This window comes from Coniosporium apollinis (genome assembly GCF_000281105.1).
Source record: "Coniosporium apollinis CBS 100218 chromosome Unknown supercont1.18, whole genome shotgun sequence".
NCBI lineage: Eukaryota > Fungi > Ascomycota > Dothideomycetes > Coniosporium > Coniosporium apollinis.
The window spans coordinates 248,031-265,479 of record NW_006913280.1 but is presented as its reverse complement, the minus strand read 5'-3'; the positions used below and the strand labels follow the sequence as shown (position 1 = coordinate 265,479).

The following is a 17,449-nucleotide window of genomic DNA, read 5'->3' as shown; positions in this document are numbered from 1 at the left end:
CAGCGAAAGGTATATCAAGTCCCCCGATACTCCTACGTAGAGTTTCGCCAACAGAGACGCGGGATGCAACTCCAGAACGGCAGGGCATGCCTTGGGGTCAGTTGGCGGATCGCGAGCACGGGACTTGGGTTACGTACAGATGCTACACCTCCATTCATCCTCTTGGTCGAGTAAATTGGGTTTGATGCGTTTAGCATAGCACTAATTCTGGCATTGTTTTCTTTGCGGGTTCAGCCACTTTGCGGCTTAGAGAGACGGTATGGGTCATTAATCGTTTTTGGCTCATTAGATTGGAAGCATTATACGAGAGCAATCGCATGCGCCAGCTTGTATTCTGTCATTCAGCAAACCTCCATCTCCACGCAAAGCCACCGGATCGTGAGTAAACAACACGGTCTTCGCATCAAGCATCTTCCAGTCCTCGAGAAGAGTTTCCGATGCCCCGCGTAAAACTGCCAAGTCCCCAAACTGGCGATCTGCAGCGGAGCGACGGGAACGATGCCGCTAATGCAGGGACCACGTCCCCTAAAATGTGATACCTCGAATTCACAGCGTCGTTCACTTCCTCCGCTCTTCTTTTCACAACAGAGCCTCTTCCCCCGAGAAAACGGTCGTGGAAAAACCATGCTCCTCATGCGTTTCACCATTCCGCGGCTACCCAAGACATGACAAACACACTCCCGCGCCGCAATGGCCGCTCTATCTTCCCCAGATGGTGATTACGACAGCTTCATCTGTTGGTGTATGGCACAGGGCTCTCCTCAATCCCGCCAGTTGAGTCCAGCAGCGTTCAACGCGCTCAAGAGGCGCCTCAAGCCGCAGAATGCGAGCGGTCAGCTCTATGACATCCTCTGTCCGGAGGATGTCTCCCGCAAAGAGTTCAAGAAACTGCTCGTTCACATGCCTGCGGAGGAGTATGCTGAGATCTTCCGCTGCTTGTCGATGGAGGAGTTGCAGAGTTTCCTCGAGAATGAAGGCGATGAGGTAGCTGAGAAGGCGGAAGAGAGAGTCAAAGTATCTGCCGATGACCTCGCGAAGACCAGAGAAGTGTTGGCGCAGTTGCAACCGACGCTGCGGCGGTTGCGCGAGTCGCTGCTTCACTTCTTCGAAGTGCCGCGTGCTTCGTCTTTCGGTATTGCTGAAGAAGAGAAGGAACCTTCCGTGACGGCTGCTGGAGATCTCGTGATAGTCCCTTCTCCGAGTGCAGTATCAGAGAAAGAGCTCTACCACCTCTTCGGCAAAGACAATGGCTGGACTCGGAAAGAGTTCCGTCAGTTCCTCAAACACGCGCCGCCAGAGGAAATCGATGCACTCTGCAGGGCTGCTCTGATAGATTCATTCCACGAGATCGACGAGGTAGCTGAAGTAGACGACACGCCGCCAGTATCTGAAACCGCAATGGCCAAAACGCTCAAACGTAAGAAGAGCAAACAGCACCGCGGTTCTGCTCCTCCGACTAGGCAACATCGAAAGCGAAGCAACGCACTAACGCCGAACCCGGAACCTCAGCTCGCACTTGTGTCCGTTCCCGCTTCTAACGACAATCTCTCCACCCCACTCACTCTCGCAGTCTCAAAAAACAGAGTCAGGACCTTCGCCAAACAGCACGCCTTCAACACGAACGCCTCGCTCGACCAGACCCCCGAGGAGCTTGAAGTGTATCTTCGTCAGGTCCGCAACTTCGCTGAGAAGTGCGGGTTGAGCAGGGATGAGGCGAATGAATGTCGTGCGGAGGCCGAGTTAAGGTACATGATTGTTAGGGAGTGGTTGGAGGCAAGGAGGGGGGCGGAGGTGAAGATAATGGCTACGGAGGCACTGCTGGGGGTTGGTGGGGGTGTGGAGCGGGAGGAGGAGGTCCTGGCGATGGAAGGCGGGGAGAAGGTGGAAGGGGAAGAGGAGGCGGCTTCGCTGAACAGGAGCAACAAGGGGAGCAAGAAGAGGAAAAGAGATGGCGAGGGGGATGAAGCGGCCAAGGCTGGCTTCTCTGCGCCCGGAGAATGTATGACTGAAGGCTCGGGTAAAACCGCCAGGCCAGCCGTTTCAATTGCTCCAAGAGATGTGGACCACGATTCGACGCTGCCGGAGAAGAAAAAGCGAAAAAAGGACAAGAAGGGTGAAAAGTCCATATTGCCGAGCATCAACGGACATGACGAGCAACACAGTCAGAATCTTTCCATACAGAGCGATCATCAGTCCGAGGAAAAGGGAAGCCCTGTTCCACCGCCGCAGAGCAAGAAGAGAAGGAAACGAGATGCCGAAGAATACAATACACTCGGTAATGGGCCTCAATCGGAATTGACACACTCTTGGGCCATGAGCGCCCTTCGAACTAAAAGTACGTCCGCTGCTGATCCGAGTGGAAGCGCAGTATCCGCTGTTCCGGAAGATGTGGTTCATGATCAGACGCAGCCGAAGCGGAAGAAGCTGAAGAAGGACAAGCACATTGAGGAAAAGGTTGAAGAGCATATAGAAGTGGAACCGGAGTCTCCCCTTCTTGCTCCGGAGCTTCTCCATCCTGTCCAGAGACACTTGAAACAGGACCGAAATGCAACAGTACGTAAAGACGAGGATCACTCGGAGCCGAAGAAGAAAAAACGAAAGAAGGACAAGAAACCTGAGGAAAAGAGTGAAGAGGGCATAGATATGGATGCTGAGCCTTCTATTTCCGTTTTGGAGTCTACTGAGCCGAAGCAAGGACCATCGAAGCAGAGTCGCACTGCAACAATATTTACAGACCAGGGTCAATCGGAGCGGAAGAAGAAAAAAGGGAAGAAGAACAAGAAGCGGGGAGAGGACCATGAGGAACGCATAGGTGCGGAACCAGAGCCTTCCATCCGCGCATTGAAGGATGTTCAGTGCGACCAAATGCAATCGAAACAAGAAAGAAAGAAGAGAAAAGACCAGGACTCGAGCAGCGAACAGCGGGACATCAAGAGGCATTCAACACAACCGCAGAAAGAACCTTCCAACCCGCCAACACTCCTAGCGCCGGCATTACCTGCTGAAACTCAACCGCTTGTTAGTGGAATGAGTAAGAAAGAAAAGCGCCGACAGAAAAGGCAGCGCCAACTGGAAAAGAGGATCAAGTTTGAGCAACCCCAGAAGTGCGAAACGGATGCTGTTGACGAACGGCGGGCGGGCCAGCAGGCGCCTTTGATTGAGGAATCTCAGCATGAGGAAGATCCCCGTGGGGACTACCCAGAGGAACACGACTTGGTCCCGGACTTTGACGAGTCGCTAACGGGAGAGGAGTGGATTGACGCTGAGCGCAGTTCGCTCAAATCCGGCGAGGCTCTCAACAGTTCAGCTATTCTACCACGCGATGGCGATCATGCTGAAAACGCAGATATGTCTGACAATCAGGGCTCGGCCATGTCTGAGCCAGAACAAAGGTCGCATACTTCAGACTGCGAGGAGCCCGTCATCATGGAAGTTGACGATGTGCCATTGGCCGATCAGGACAATGGAACCGCTGTAGCAGAGATTATCAAGCACGCGGACGAACATAGCGATGCATCGTCTCAAGATTCTTATGTCGTACGTGAGCGCTCTGTGGTTTCCGACAGCCCCACCCCGAAAGGGGAGACAGCTTCGGCGTATTTGCATGAGGAGGCAGAGGAGAACGTCATCCCTGAAAGTCCTCAACCACTAGAGGACGCCAAAGCCAATAGTGTAGCTTCGCGAGACAGCAGCCCGATCGAGTTCGATGAAGATTTGGACGACCTTACTCTCAACCAAGTCAACGGCGTTGGCAACGGCGTTGTCGACGGTATTTCCACGCGACATAGCCCCGAAGGGCCCGTTGTTGCAGCAGTAGAAGAAAGTGAACTACGTGTCGACACTCCGGAGCTATTTGAGGAGCCGAGCGGCACAGAGTTGACGCACTTATTCCCGGCTGGCGGAGAGAACGCGCCTAGCATTGCAGGCATTCTTAACACTGATGAGTTGCACACTCGCGTCAGTCCAAGCCCGGAAGTCCACCAAATGCATGAGTCTGCAGTGGCAGCGAGCGGTCCCGGAGATTTGCCCGCCCTAGACCCCCATTCCTACACTGAGCTGAACGAACTTGGTCCAACACTACGTGCGGACTCACATCAAGAGCAAAACGACACAGCGACCACGCACAAACCAAAACCAAAGCTTCTTGGAGCGAAGAGCATGGCTCGCAAGCTGAAGTCAGTTCTAAAGAACAAACAAGAGTCGATCAAGCAGGGAAAATTGACGTCGATCCTCAAAAAGGAATCCGATTCGAGCAGCCAGCATTTTCACAACCCGATGATTCGCCCAGCGCGCCCGGCGATGAGGAAAGGCCAGCAGAGCTTGTGAGCTTTGGAGAGTTTAATCGGAGGTTAGAGTCTTTGGGTGTCGAAGATAGGCAGGACTACGAGGAGCTTTATGATGGATGGAGCGATCTTGGGATTTTTGACGGAGCCCGTGAACGCGCTCCGAGACATTGGAAGACCGTCAATCCGTGCTCTTTGCCGGGGAGGTTTGATGCGACTGCCCTGCATATCACCAGTCTGGTCGAGGCAAAGTTCACAGCCGACGGACTCGCATGTCAACTCAATGGTGCTCCCTACGGCCGAAAGGACACGAGATTGCCGATATGTTGTGAGCTTTCCCTGCACAACCACGAGTTGCTACCCGTAGAAGGGCTTCCCAGTGCCTCCGGCGAAGCGTTAGTTGGGCCGGTTGATGGGGACTCGTCGTTACAAACTGCCACCGCCATCGGACAAGATGGTGCTGGTACCCTGATCTCTAACACGAAGCGTCCTCCTACGGACTTGACTGGCACCTGCCTGGCCAGAAACTCATCTCGTCCTCTCCTCCAGAATGCCGAGTCGGACACGTCTGGAAACTCTGAACCTTTTAAGCGTGAGACTTCAGCTTGTTACGACAAGCAAAGGGGGCCGCCCGAGGATCTACTCGGCCCTAAAAGAGCAGAACGAGCGGCTGAAATACTTGATCTCTATACCCGTAATGCACGGTGGGTTTCGCTGGACGACGCTCTCTCTGAGCCCCAGATCCTCGTTACTGGAGTCAACACGCGGACAGCGTCCCCCGCGCAAAAAAAGCGATCCACAGGCGACCCATCCCCCAGTACCACTCCCCGCAAACGGACCGGGCAAAAGTCCCCCCACTTTAATGCCTCAACACCCCCAAAAAAACCACGCTCCCCAGCCGGCACAGTATCCTGCCTCCCCTTCCCAGCCCTCTCCGCCCCCTGCTTCGGTCTCATCCAGGAAGAGCTCGCCTACGACCCCTTCCGCCTCCTCATCGCCGTAACCCTCCTCAACAAAACCAAAGGCACAGCCGCAATCCCCGTCTTCCACTACCTCACCGCCGCCTACCCAACCCCAGCCTCCTTAGCCGCGGCCCCCGTCTCGGACGTAGCCTCCCGCATACGGCATCTCGGCCTGCAGAACAACCGCGCAGACACACTCATCGAGTTCGCGAAGACCTGGCTCGCGGTGCCTCCCGCACGGGGGAAGCGATACCGGACGTTGCATTACCCGCACCGTGGCGCCGGCACCGGGATCAAGGCGACCGAGATCCTCGACGACAACGATGCGCGGCTCGGCGCGTGGGAGGTTGCGCACTTGCATGGCTGCGGGCCATACGCGATGGACAGCTGGCGGATCTTCTGTAGGGATGTGCTGAGAGGTGTTGCCACGGGATGGGATGGCGAAGGGGCGGAAGGCGGGTTTGAGCCGGAGTGGAAGAGGGTGCTGCCGAAGGATAAGGAGCTCAGGGCGTTTTTGAGGTGGATGTGGTTGCGGGAGGGGTGGGCGTGGGATCCGGGGACGGGGGAGAAGGAGGTTGCGAGTATGGAGATGATGAGGGCGGCGGAGAGGGGGGAGTTGGTGTGGGACGAGCTTGGGGGTTTGAGAATGAAGGGAGGGGCGGGAAAAGAAGGGAAGATGGAGTCAATGGAGGAAGATGTTATGGCCATTACCACGGTTCTTAATGTCGAAGAGGAGGAAGGAAAGTACTCAAGAGTGGGGCAAAGTGATGTGAGCTCATAGCAGGCTGCTGCTGCTGCGTCGCTGCTGCAGTTGCAGTCGGCACTGGTTTTATGATGCGGGAGCTCAGTGGACGGCGTTTATGTAAGTGAGTGTACAGTCAACCGCGAGATCATCGCAGCGGAGACAGAAATCTTTGGGGACTTGGCATATCGCGTTTCGCGTCGCGTAGTGCTTCATAGTAAGTAGGCATTGCTCACTTTTGTAGCATCAAAAGCCTGAAAACGTTCTGTAATACAGTTTTAGACGAACAATTCAACACTTTGCCGAAACGAAGGACTCTAACAAAATGAGGGTGAGCGCAGAAGAGTCAGTGTGCTTTGTGTTAATTCAACGGGCTGGTATGATCTTGATACTGCTTCTCAAAACGTCATCAGAGTGGTGTCGAGTCGCAGAACCGGAACAAGTGTTCACCTCACCATACAGAAAAGAAAAAAGAAAAACATACAGCAGTAGGGGTTCACTAGTGGTCACCCACCTAACTACTAATCTATCGATTCAAAGTCTATGTAATGGCAGAGCGGACGGGATACCCAGTATTCTTTGATCTGTGGCCGTATGTGAGAGACTGATCTCACTTTGAAATGTATACCACTTTATCCAACACTGTATCAGTGGAACGCAGCCAAACTGTTGCAGTCCATCACCAGTAGTAGCAAAAGAGGTCCCATCTCCCAGCTCCGATGATGAAAGGGGGGACCAAGAAGTAAGGATTCAAACTCCACCATCTATATTCTTCCAGATTTTTTCTATATATATAGACCCCTCTATCCACTGCCTCGACACCACAATCCCCATTCATCCCAGTCAGTTCTTCGGCACCTCCCTCGCCGCCTCCCCCGCAACCTTCCCACCCATCTCCTCCTCAACCCTCTCAATCGGAAAATCGCTCTCCACAACCTCCGCCCGCCCCTTCTCGCTCCTGCCCATCCCTCCCCCCTTCCCAGCCGTGAGTCCCCACTCCACTAACTCGACCCCCTCGCCCTCTTCCTCCTCCTCCTCTCCTTCCCTCGCCTCACCAAACTCGAAAACGCGGTAGTCCGCGTTCGCGAAATGCGTCTTGCATACCGCTGTGCGGAGGAAGCCGGAGTGGCTGACCACCGCGATGGCCTTTTCGGGTCGGGAGCGCAGGTGCTTGAGTGCCCGGGTGCCGCGGGCAAGGACGGCGGAGCGGGTGAAGGCGTAGGGGTTGCTGGGCGTGGTTTTGGTCGGGTAGGTGGGGTCGACGGCTGAGAAGTCGAGGTTGGGGAACTCCTTTTGCAGGGTGCTGATGGGGGAGCCTGTGTCGCAGGGTTTGTCGGAGTTCTCTGTGAGGGCGGGAATGAGCTTGGGGGTTTTGCAGAGGTAAGGTTGGAGATATGGAAAACTGCGCTGTGGAGGAGTGGGGAGCACGGGAAGCATGTTGAAGCCTGGGATGGGAAAGAGATGGTGAGATCAGACGAAGAGTTGAACAGGAAAGGAGTCTATGAAAGTTTCTGCACCCTAGGTCTTTTGATATCAATTACGGGGCTGCAAGACGGTAATGGAACTTCCGTGAAACAGACTTTTGGAATGCAATCAAGCGAGAAGGCCGGACTGTGCTCTTGAGCGTACGGAGCGAGGTGATAGTATAGAAGTGACTCCTGAATTCCTTGAAGCGTGACGGGGAAGAAGAAATCACACAGGCGGACCGAGTAAAACGACCTTCGATCTCAAAGCCATGGAACTATTCTTGAATCCCCCAAGAAAAATTTTGAACCGAACAATCACCCACCTTGCCAATCCGCATCCAGTCTCACGTTAACACCCTTCTCAACCAGCCAATCCAGCCCAATCAACATCGTCTGCAGCGTCCTCCTCATCGGACTGGCCACGATCAGCTCCACCTCGTCCGCCAGCGGCAGGTGCTGCTTTAGATGGTCCCGCATTTTCACGCATTGCTTCTCGCCGAGCTCCGTGAGCGGCGGGTCGGGAAGTTCGTAGTTTTGTGGGGAAAGGTCAGTGGGAGTCGGGCAAGGGATATTGGGGGCGAGGGGAACTTATGAGTGGCATTGTGCAGGGCTTCTGCGTGGCGGATTAGGATCAGGGTTGGTGGCATGGTGGGCAATGGAGGGCTAGAGGTTGAAGTGTGAGGTGGAGGTTGCTGAAAGATTGAACCTTATCTAGGTTCTGCGGTTTTTTTTGTATCGTTGCGTTCCACGTCGTCATCCGAGTGAGAGGACCCTGAGAGGGTCGTACCCGGGGCAAATAGATCATGTTGAGATACGTAAAGCTATTTGCCCGAAGTGCTGCGCTGGGCAGTCGAACAGTTAAGTCTATGCCGTTCTCGCCGATTAAGCAGCATTGACGTCTATTCGTGTGGTATGCCAGAAAGACCCCACACTCTATGCTGGAAAGACGCAATGAACGCTCTTTGGCTACTCTTCCATCTTCTCGGCCTCCGGCTTGTCATCCTCATCGTCATCACCCTCCAAGGACTTCTTCGCCAGCCTTTCCGCCTCCTCTCTCAACTTCTTCGGCACCTCCTCATGCCTTCCCTTCGTGGGCCCGCTCAGCGAACTCACCCACGTCATCTCCAGCTCAAACTCCTTGTCCTTGCTGTCTTCGTGCGCAACGTAGATGATGCGTGCCGCTTCCTTGACGCCCTCCTCCAGCGTTAGGTTACCGGCCGCAAGATCCAGCTTCTCCAGCTCCGACTTTGCAGCTTGCCGGCCCTTGCCCGTCGCCGCGCCGTAGTAGCCCTGCACGAGTCAGCGTCCTGTTATGCACCTAACGATGATGATGTCCTACCCAGTATAGCCCACTCGGTTCAATCATGTAAAGATATGGCCCCCCATGCTTCTCGCCCTCCTCCTTGCCCCCCGCACCCACTGCCGGCCCCGCGCCGACTTGACCGTCCACCGGCACCTCGACCTCAGAGTCCCAGCCGCCGATAATGGCCGTCACGCCAAACGGCCGTACGCTGGAGTAGAGAGTGTAAGCCTGCACGTAGCTGCCCATGCGGTTGGCGAGCGCGGCGGTCGGGATGGGCGCTTTGTAGAGGCTGCGCCACTGGGCTGCCTCGTCGCGGGCGCGTGAGACGAAGTGGCGGCCGTCGGGTGTTAATCCCGAGGAGACCTGCGAGAATGTCACTCGATTAGAGTGTGCGGTGGTGTAGGGGTCATGTGAGGTGGGGACTCACAACGCCCATGTTGCGGTCCACGGTCGATATCCGCTTGTTCGCGCCCGGCTTGAGCAGCTTGCTCGTCACGAGCTTTTCGAGCGCGAGGACTACGCCGTCTTTACATCGGATGCCGATTGCTGTGCCTCCGCTTTCTACTGCTTTCGAGGCGTATTCGACCTGTGGTTTGTGAGATGGTGTATTTACGAGTTGGAGTAGACGGATGCGAGGGTACTTGGAAGTTTCGGCCATCGGGTGAGAAGACGGAGTTGGAGAGATCGTAGCCGGTGCCTATTGACGTCTAGGCGAGTATGTTTGTTAGCTGAGTGTGTATGCTGGCCCGGATGTGAGGCATACCATGATGAAGAGCGCTGTTGTGGATAGGGAGTCTGGGTGTCCACAGAGACTTCAGGGAGATGACGGAGTAGAGGGTGGAGTTGGTTGTATGGGTACCGGGCACGAGGAAGCTGGAGCAACAAAGTGAAGCTCAGGCACCACGAAGCTGATGCAGCGCGTTCGAGCTATGGGACGATCCATCTAATCTTATCGCACGAGCCGCATCGTGCGGCAACCATCTCCCCGGCATCCCGCAGCGAGTCACCATCCGCGATACTCGGATTCCTTGCGCGTAATACAAGAAACCACACATAGAGTCAAGACTGCTCTGCGCAGTGCCTTGCGCCTTGCTCGTTGCTTCTGGCTCTAGTTGCCGTAGAGCGGTTTCCCTTGTTCTGTTCTCCAGGCGGACACATCTCCAAGGTGTCGACTGGTTCACCGCTCAGCTGCTAACCACGGGCCTGCCCAACTCATCGCCCAAGGGGCCCGACTGAGCTGTGAAAAGCACACACACCTGTCAACCATTCTGTTGGCGCCGATCGGCTTCCTGCGCCACGTTAGGTGCTTCAGATTGCTGGCGGATCTGGTCTGGTGCAAGGATTGACCAGCTCAGCTCCGCTCCGCTCCGCTCAACGCCCTCGGGGTCCACATGACCGCATCTTTCTGACCGCCCGCAGCATCTACATCAAGACCAGCTGTCCCGCAACCTTCGCTTTCTTCGTTGCTCTGCACGATAAAGAAGTTGCTGTGTTCGAGCTCCTGCCTGACCCAGACGAGATTACGCCTCCGAAGACAAAGGACCTGTCAGTCGAGGCGTCCTCGGTTCTGTCGGTTGGATCCACGTCCTGCTCCTCGCGGCTTCTGGTCAAAAGAGCGGCGGAGTCACTGATTCCTGCCCAGGCCACGCTACGTAGACACCTTCCAGACGCTGGCAGATCCTATAGCTGGTCCGGCATATTTCCGTTCTTCTACTTTTGTTCTTTTTCCACTGACACCAGGTTTTCCGGTTCGGATAGAGTTTCGCGGTTATCATGGCCCCCATGCTTGTGCATTTCTGCCGCAGCTGTACATATAATACGCCTGTGCTCTACTCAGCTTCTATCTTCTCTCAGAATCATACGTGTAGTCATGTATGGAAGCCTAACATTCCACTCGTACAGTCACTGACCTCCGCGGTGTAGTGCGGTGCCATATCTGAAGGCGTCAACGTACGCACCGATCAAGAGGAGCGATCTGCTATGCAGCAAGAAGAACTGGTTCGGCTCTTCAGCCAGAACCTTACCCTGTCGAACCATGCCTCTGTAGCCCCTTCAATCGTAGAACAACCCCACGCCTTTCAACAACCGCAGCAGCAGCAGCAGCAGACACATGACCAGCAGCAGAGCCAGCAACACCCCCAACCGGTCGTCTACAGCTCGACGCACTACACCCACTCCGCGCACATCGTCCCCAAAGCAGCCCCTTCGCAGCCACCACCCCCCTTCACCCCCGCCGAGCTCTCCGAGATCCTTACCCGCCACAGCATCGACCCCTCGACCCTATTCCCCTCCCAGCTGGACCTGTTCCAGCAATCTCCCGATGACGCCCGCCTGCGGCTCCTCGAGATCTGGCGCCTCTCACCTCCCGACTACAGCAACCACGCGCTGGCACTCGAGCTCGGCAACTGGCCGCGCACAAGCCTGCAGCAAGAGGAAGAGATGGCCAAACTGCGCTTCGAGCGGCGGGCGCGGCAGCAGGCGTACCAACAGGGCTCTACAGCGGGCACAGACAGCACAATGGAGCAGGACGCCACGCCCCTCCCGCCGCTCTCCGTGTCATCGGTATCCCCCCCGCCGGACGAGATGAAGACGGCCAGCGCGGAGCCGTACATGCTGTCGGGCTACGAGACACTCGTGAAGCGGGAATACGACGAGCAGGCCAAGGTGATGGATGCGGCGGGGAGGTACTACCAGGCGACGGATCCGGTGTATAAGAGCACGGGGCTGTGGGACAAGCAGGGACTGCAGGAGATGGAGAATCAGTATGGGGCGTTTGCGCAGATGAGGGAGTTTGGGACGACGCGGTTTGTGGGGGTGCACGGGGGCTTGAATGAGGATATGATGATGATGTGAGGGGGGTGTGGTTGTGGGTGGTTTATGGATTTGTGGGATTCAGAATTTTGGTTCTACTTGGGCTTTGTAGATGTTTTTGAGCAAGCTGGCATTTGGAGTGGGCATAGAGCGTGGTGTATCTTGGAGATCCTTGAAGGATACTATTAGAAGGGGTGTTGGAAGAATAGGACCAAGCAACGTCCCGCCGTGTTACAAAGAGTATAACGCTATGATGTTGCGCCTGGAGCCAAAAGTCTACTCTCTTTGAAGTATGCACGCCGAGCCTTTTCCTCAAACCCTCTACCCTTCGGCTACCAAAACCTCGCTTCTCCTCCCGGATCGTCCATCGTCTCGCTAGCCTCTCAGTCCTGCCTTCCCTTCAGCAACCGCTTCGTCACCTTGTCCTTCTCGATGATGTAGACATGCGCACCCCATCCCGACAACGCGTCCCTGTCGACCGCATTCAGCAGCGCCTGCGAGATGGTCTCGAAGAGGTCCTCGGGTCCCTGCATCATCTTCGTCAGCCTCTCCACATGTCGCATCCACTCAAGCTCCCCCACTCCCTCCCGTACAAGAGAAAAACCCCGGGGGAAACACTCACGAGATCCGGCTCCCACAGCCCCTCACAAGTCCCAAAAAGCTGGTCACTCGCCGTGCCCGAGACAATAAAGTCCTTGGCAAAATCAATACACCCGATACTATCGAACCCGCAGATAAACGGCTTCCCGCCATCGTCGATGCCCGCGACCACGGGGCTCACAAAGTACGGCCCAAAGCGCTTCTCATACAGGCTGCTGCTGACGAGATTCGCAAAGGTGCGCGGCGCGATCTGTCGCTCCTCGCGCAGCCGGTACATGTTCACTTTGTAGCGGAAGAGGTCGGCGACGGTGGATACGTCGGTCGCCAGACCCGTCAGCCCGAGATACACGGACGGGCTGTAGGGGAAGATCTTGGGGAAGTTGTTCGAGATGGTGAGCGCTTGGAGACCGAGGCGCAGGTCGCAGGCTATGGCGACGCAGTCTTTGCCTGTCATGGCGACGCAGGCGCCGCCGTCTGGAATGGGGTGGTTAGTCGATTTTTATGGAGAGGGAGGGGGACGAGGTGGGTAGGGGAGGTGGGAGGGAGGCGTACTGATCGAGAAGGGACTTGACTGGTGCTGGTGTTAGCATGCATGAAGCTTAAGCTTGTGAGGGCGGTGGAGCTTACCATAGCGGCGAGATCTGTGACGCAGATGGGGACAGCTGTGTTTAGGAGATGGGTTTCGATACGCAGATGTCTTCAAAGCTTCGAGACGAGTGCTTGAGCAGAGGTTGATGCAGATGCGTGTGCGTGAAGGAGAAGTTGTAGGTAGGCAAGCAACAACCTACGCGGCTCGCGATTGATGCTCGCGAGAGCTCCGGCCAAACTGCGCACCCTGCCTTTCCCGCCCGCCGTAGTCAATCCACAGCTTTCGCCCAAGCATCAAGCCCACGCCTACACATCAGACACCACCACTACCGCCGCCGCAACACCCATCAATCCGGCCCGCCATGGCCCTCGCCCACGAACACCACATCCGCCTCGCGCAGAAACTCCCCAGCCGCCTCCTCACCTTCTTCGCGCGGTACCCTCCGCCGGTCCTCCTCCAGCAACCCGCAACAACTCCCGCGGCACCAGATGCATTCTCCTCCCCCAATGCCGCCGAGGCCGCCTCACCTACAGAACCAGCAACACCAACAAGCCACCAACCAACCACCACACCCCCCCAAACACACAACCCCTTCGCTCCCTGGCGCAACCCCACAACCTCGCGCTGGCGTCCCCCGGTCTTCTCCGCGCGCCGGCAAGCCGAGCTGGTCAAGCTGGCCGCGGCGCACGGGCTGGAGTCGCTGCTTCCGCCGACCGCTAAGGGGTCCGCTGAGCGGGCCTCGCGGCGGGAGGAGCACGGCTTGAGGGTCAAGGGCACGGGCGCGGGACAGAGGGTTAAGGGGAAGCTGTGGGAGAGGACGCTCAAGGGCCGCTTGGAGGGGCGGCGGAAGGCGATGGAGGGGATGCCGGGCATGATTGAGATGTGGAAGCAGGTATGTTGCCCCTTCTGGGGGTGAATCATCGGGGGGTGTCGATATGGGCTAACGACATGCGCAGCGGGGACATGGACGGGGGTGGAAGAAGTGGCCGAAATGAGTGGGAGCTGGGTATTGTTGGATGCGTGGGAGGGAGAGGAGAGGGAGCAGCGTCTTTAGAGCAACTGTGTGAATCCGGGGTTATAAAGCGTTGCGGATCGGGGGGAGGGGGAGCATTGCATGGCAAACGGGCGTTGAGATCAGCATTCAAGAGCGAATCGGGTATATTGTACCATAACCATGCGAGACTCTTCTCGTAGGGATCTAAGACATGAACAAACGCCCGCAACTTCTCCCCTACCGCCCCCTCGAAGCCCTCCTAATCTCCGCAATAGCACTCCTCCGATGCGGACTCTCCGCAAACAACGCCTCAATAAGCTCGATAATCTCATCAGCCTCAAACTCCAACTTCAACTCCCCCTCCGTCCACATCCACTTGATGTCCGCAAGGCTGCTCTCCAGAATCTCAGCCAGATACTGGAATTTGAGCCAATTCGGCGTATACACGCCTGTCATATCCGCCTTCTCCCCATCCGGCCGCTCCTGCATATACAGCTCGCTGAGCTTGCTGATTTCGTCGCAGAAACGTTTAAGTCGCTTCGATTCTTCCTCGGAAATATCGCTCATGTCCTTGATGTCGTTCATCATCTTGTTTGTCACGGTCGAGAGCAGCGAGCCGAGCGACTGCAGCAGCGCTGAGCGGGACAGCACGTCTTTCCACTGTCTATTGACTTCTCTGATCCGGTCGACGGTCATGGAAATCGCGTTGTCGCACTCAGCTGCGAAAGGGTGGATAGTGCTGTTGGAGAAGCCCTGCGCCGTGTCGAGCAGGTCGCGGAGGATCGTGCGCTGCGACTCCATTTCTTTGCCGTAGGCGCGCTTGCCGAAGCTTTCTATGGCCGCAATGTCGGGGTCGAGGCGGAGTCGGGTGGATGGGCGCGCGGAGGGCGGTAGGTCGGATGATTGATCTCTTTGCTTCTGTTCTGAGAGGAACGCAGTGAGTTCTTCGGAGAGTCGGGTGCAGTCGTTGTATATGAGCATGTTCCCGGCTGGATCTTTGGAGTAGCAGGAAGCTGCTGTCGCTCGGTACATCGCGAGGACGAGCGTGGGTATAGAATACAGGCCAGCGCCGGCGGGTGCGATGGGCGAGGCCGAGAAACTGTGTGGTATTTAGCTGCTGTGAATGCAAGATGGTAACGCATAGGCTTACTCTGGCTGCGCTAGGGTTTCGGCGTCTGAGACCGCCTGAGTAATGATCTCGAGGATCGAACTTGGTACTCCTGTGATCGTATAGTGCTCTCTGAGCGTGAGCTCCCTCTCAGCAGCTCGAGACCGTGTCTCGCCGTCGTGAACTACCGGTGCTTTGGGCTTGCGGGCTGGTAATGGGGGAGCAGCCTGTGCGCTCGCATCTTCATCTCCCCAGCCCCAGGCTTCCTCATCCGCGCCGTCAGCGTCATCGCCTTTACTCCTCTGTTGCTGCGTATCACTGCTTGCTTGAGGTTCCTCATCGTCGAAACCCCACGCGCTTGCATCCTCTTCGCCATCTGCGTTCTGCGTCTCTGGACCGGGATGTGCAGTCGATGGTTTGCTTTCATCATCAGACCATCCAGCATTCCAGTCATCGTCGGTCCCGTTTCCCGTTACCGCCAGAGCATCGCCGCGCGAGATCGTCTGAGTCTCCACTCTCTCGACCTGCTTCCTGGTCTGGACGCCCCTGAAGCACACTCTACGCACGTTAACCAGAGCCGCTTCTTTCCGCTTGGCCAGCCATGTCCGTGGAACCCGGTCCACCCAGTCTATCAGTTCAGCGCGGCCAGCCCAACCCAGATCGCCTGTGGTATCTGCGAGGATAAGCACATGTGACAGGATGTTCTGGAAGTCTTGTAATCCGTTCAAGGTCGTGGGTACGGACGGCTCGAGCCACCGGGAGATGAGACGAGACATTGCCGACGGCATGAGCTTTTCCGACAGTGGAATCGAGACAGACGACGGGAGCCTCGTACTCAAGTACTCGATGATGTATTGCAAGTCACTAAGTGCCGCGGGTACACTAGTGTCGCCCATGTGCCCAGAGATTCGGATAACATCGCCATCGCTCAAGATCTGTGGGACACCGAAATCGCCTGGCGACAAGCGCGGAGAGAGGATCGTGTTCTCGAAATCGCGGCTAAAGCGGCTGGCAAACTTGTCAAGCAGATTTAGCTTGGAGAGCGCCTCCACAGTAGCGTTGATAGTGATTTGAACTTCGCCCCCTATACGCTCGTTAGTTGCCTAAGAAGTTAACAGCGGGTGCGAGTCTTACTTACTCTGCACTTCGTCTTTGATGGTAACCTGACGCACAGCAGTGTCAACAGCCAAAAGAGCGTCCCAGCACTCTGTGACGATCTCGACGATAGCCGCTGTCATCTGTGCTGCACGTTCCTGTAGCAGATCAACCACTCTCGTGGTCTTGAAAGGGCCCAGATGTGCTAAGACGTCATTCGCCTTGTCAAGTTGTTCCAAGGCTTGAGGCATCTGTTCCTGTACAGCGGCATCCTGCACATTGTCAAGTATGCCGGATATGCTCCGTATCCGCTCCAGCGTCGCGGACAGCGTCTCATTGAACTGCAATTCCTTTTCGAGAAGGGCGACTTTGCTGGAGGCATCGCCGGCGCTCGCTCGTAGGGCCTTGCCAGTTTCGGCCTGCTGGACTATATCGTGGGCGGTTGCTCGGGAGCGTTCGATGTCTGCTTGCAGCTGCTTGGCTTGGGCGATCCAGCCGTCGACGTCTGGAGCGGCCTCTCGGCTGATCTCTCGAATCTCGCTCTGTGCGTATGTGTATGTTAGTAGATAATCGAGATAGCCGGAGGAATCGAAGCACCTTTACGTCCTCCTTGGCTCGTGCAATGGCTTCCAGCAAGCCGGGCAGAGCGGACGGGGGAAGCTCCGCTGCAGCAACATCTTCGGAATCTGGGTATCCTCCATGCTCAACATGCTCGAGGATTGCGCTCCTGAGCTCTTCGTCTGACGGCATTGAGTACTGATATATTCAGACAGGACATACTCTGCATGTAGCAAGTCAAGAAGCTCGGCGCAACCGGCCCGTCCCTTCTTCGTGGCGCGGGTGGTGGGGCATTCGCGAATGAAACACCACGAACCGTCACTGCTTTTGCGTGACATCTCGGAGGCAAAGTTCAGTGACAGCCGCACAGTTGAATTGTACGTACCTAACAGCTTGGCGCCGCTTCCCTAGGTATCTACTCGCAATGGTCACCTGGATGAACATTCACCTGACACGTTTCCTGACCGCCGCTACCTTTCATATCGTCAGCAACTTCCGTTCATGATCTGACAGTAACAGAGTTTCCACCTCCGTCTTCGTTTCTCACCTGTACCTAGAGCGGTTTCTAGACAACATAAACCACGGCGCCAAAAAGTACTCTTCTGCTGTTGCTAGTTATCAGCAGTGCCAGTAAATCCTTTTCAACCCGGGTAAACGTCCGGTTGAATCAGGCCTAAGCAGTTTGCTTTTCAATTTCCACGGGGTTAGCGTTACGCGCTCTTGACCATTCAACAGGTAAGGCCAACACTTCACTCAGGCACTGCCACATGGATCGTGCTGTAAGGCAGGCTCTGGCAGAATTCCGAGCGTAGCTACGACACGTCACAATTCGATGCACAACCATCTTCGGTCAATCATAGCGTGTATAAAAACAGAGCACTCGCCCGCTCGGTCTTCTCCAACACCGTGTCAGGAAGCTCGCTAACTTATGCAGCCTC

General features: G+C 56.1%; 9 protein-coding genes across 9 annotated transcripts; 4 read left to right on the top strand and 5 right to left on the bottom strand.

The window, feature by feature from the left end:
* Positions 1-690: 690 nt before the first annotated feature.
* Positions 691-4,326, top strand: W97_04223 (uncharacterized protein; the record flags this gene model as incomplete). The annotated part of the gene is made up of 1 exon (XM_007782115.1): positions 691-4,326. The coding sequence occupies one exon, from the start codon at positions 691-693 to the stop codon at positions 4,324-4,326; it is 3,636 nt and encodes a 1,211-aa protein (XP_007780305.1).
* A 507-nt stretch (positions 4,327-4,833) lies between these two features.
* W97_04222 (uncharacterized protein) lies at positions 4,834-6,026 on the top strand (the record flags this gene model as incomplete). Its single annotated transcript, XM_007782114.1, has 2 exons — positions 4,834-4,987; positions 5,212-6,026. The coding sequence occupies 2 exons, from the start codon at positions 4,834-4,836 to the stop codon at positions 6,024-6,026; spliced, it is 969 nt and encodes a 322-aa protein (XP_007780304.1).
* Positions 6,027-6,830: 804 nt separating this feature from the next.
* Positions 6,831-7,424, bottom strand: W97_04221 (uncharacterized protein; the record flags this gene model as incomplete). The annotated part of the gene is made up of 1 exon (XM_007782113.1): positions 6,831-7,424. One exon carries the CDS (start codon positions 7,422-7,424, stop codon positions 6,831-6,833), a length of 594 nt encoding a protein of 197 aa, XP_007780303.1.
* Positions 7,425-7,768: 344 nt separating this feature from the next.
* W97_04220 (uncharacterized protein) lies at positions 7,769-8,100 on the bottom strand (the record flags this gene model as incomplete). The annotated part of the gene is made up of 2 exons (XM_007782112.1): positions 7,769-7,868; positions 7,937-8,100. The coding sequence occupies 2 exons, from the start codon at positions 8,098-8,100 to the stop codon at positions 7,769-7,771; spliced, it is 264 nt and encodes an 87-aa protein (XP_007780302.1).
* A 319-nt stretch (positions 8,101-8,419) lies between these two features.
* W97_04219 (20S proteasome subunit alpha 7) lies at positions 8,420-9,522 on the bottom strand (the record flags this gene model as incomplete). Its single annotated transcript, XM_007782111.1, has 5 exons — positions 8,420-8,743; positions 8,793-9,119; positions 9,184-9,342; positions 9,398-9,463; positions 9,520-9,522. The coding sequence occupies 5 exons, from the start codon at positions 9,520-9,522 to the stop codon at positions 8,420-8,422; spliced, it is 879 nt and encodes a 292-aa protein (XP_007780301.1).
* A 1,214-nt stretch (positions 9,523-10,736) lies between these two features.
* On the top strand, positions 10,737-11,609 carry W97_04218 (uncharacterized protein; the record flags this gene model as incomplete). The annotated part of the gene is made up of 1 exon (XM_007782110.1): positions 10,737-11,609. One exon carries the CDS (start codon positions 10,737-10,739, stop codon positions 11,607-11,609), a length of 873 nt encoding a protein of 290 aa, XP_007780300.1.
* Positions 11,610-11,950: 341 nt separating this feature from the next.
* On the bottom strand, positions 11,951-12,621 carry W97_04217 (proteasome subunit beta type-3; the record flags this gene model as incomplete). The annotated part of the gene is made up of 2 exons (XM_007782109.1): positions 11,951-12,094; positions 12,190-12,621. The coding sequence occupies 2 exons, from the start codon at positions 12,619-12,621 to the stop codon at positions 11,951-11,953; spliced, it is 576 nt and encodes a 191-aa protein (XP_007780299.1).
* Positions 12,622-13,117: 496 nt separating this feature from the next.
* W97_04216 (uncharacterized protein) lies at positions 13,118-13,751 on the top strand (the record flags this gene model as incomplete). The annotated part of the gene is made up of 2 exons (XM_007782108.1): positions 13,118-13,648; positions 13,713-13,751. 2 exons carry the CDS (start codon positions 13,118-13,120, stop codon positions 13,749-13,751), a joined length of 570 nt encoding a protein of 189 aa, XP_007780298.1.
* A 236-nt stretch (positions 13,752-13,987) lies between these two features.
* Positions 13,988-16,703, bottom strand: W97_04215 (uncharacterized protein; the record flags this gene model as incomplete). The annotated part of the gene is made up of 4 exons (XM_007782107.1): positions 13,988-14,849; positions 14,901-15,942; positions 15,997-16,495; positions 16,551-16,703. The coding sequence occupies 4 exons, from the start codon at positions 16,701-16,703 to the stop codon at positions 13,988-13,990; spliced, it is 2,556 nt and encodes an 851-aa protein (XP_007780297.1).
* Between the last annotated feature and the right edge of the window lie 746 nt (positions 16,704-17,449).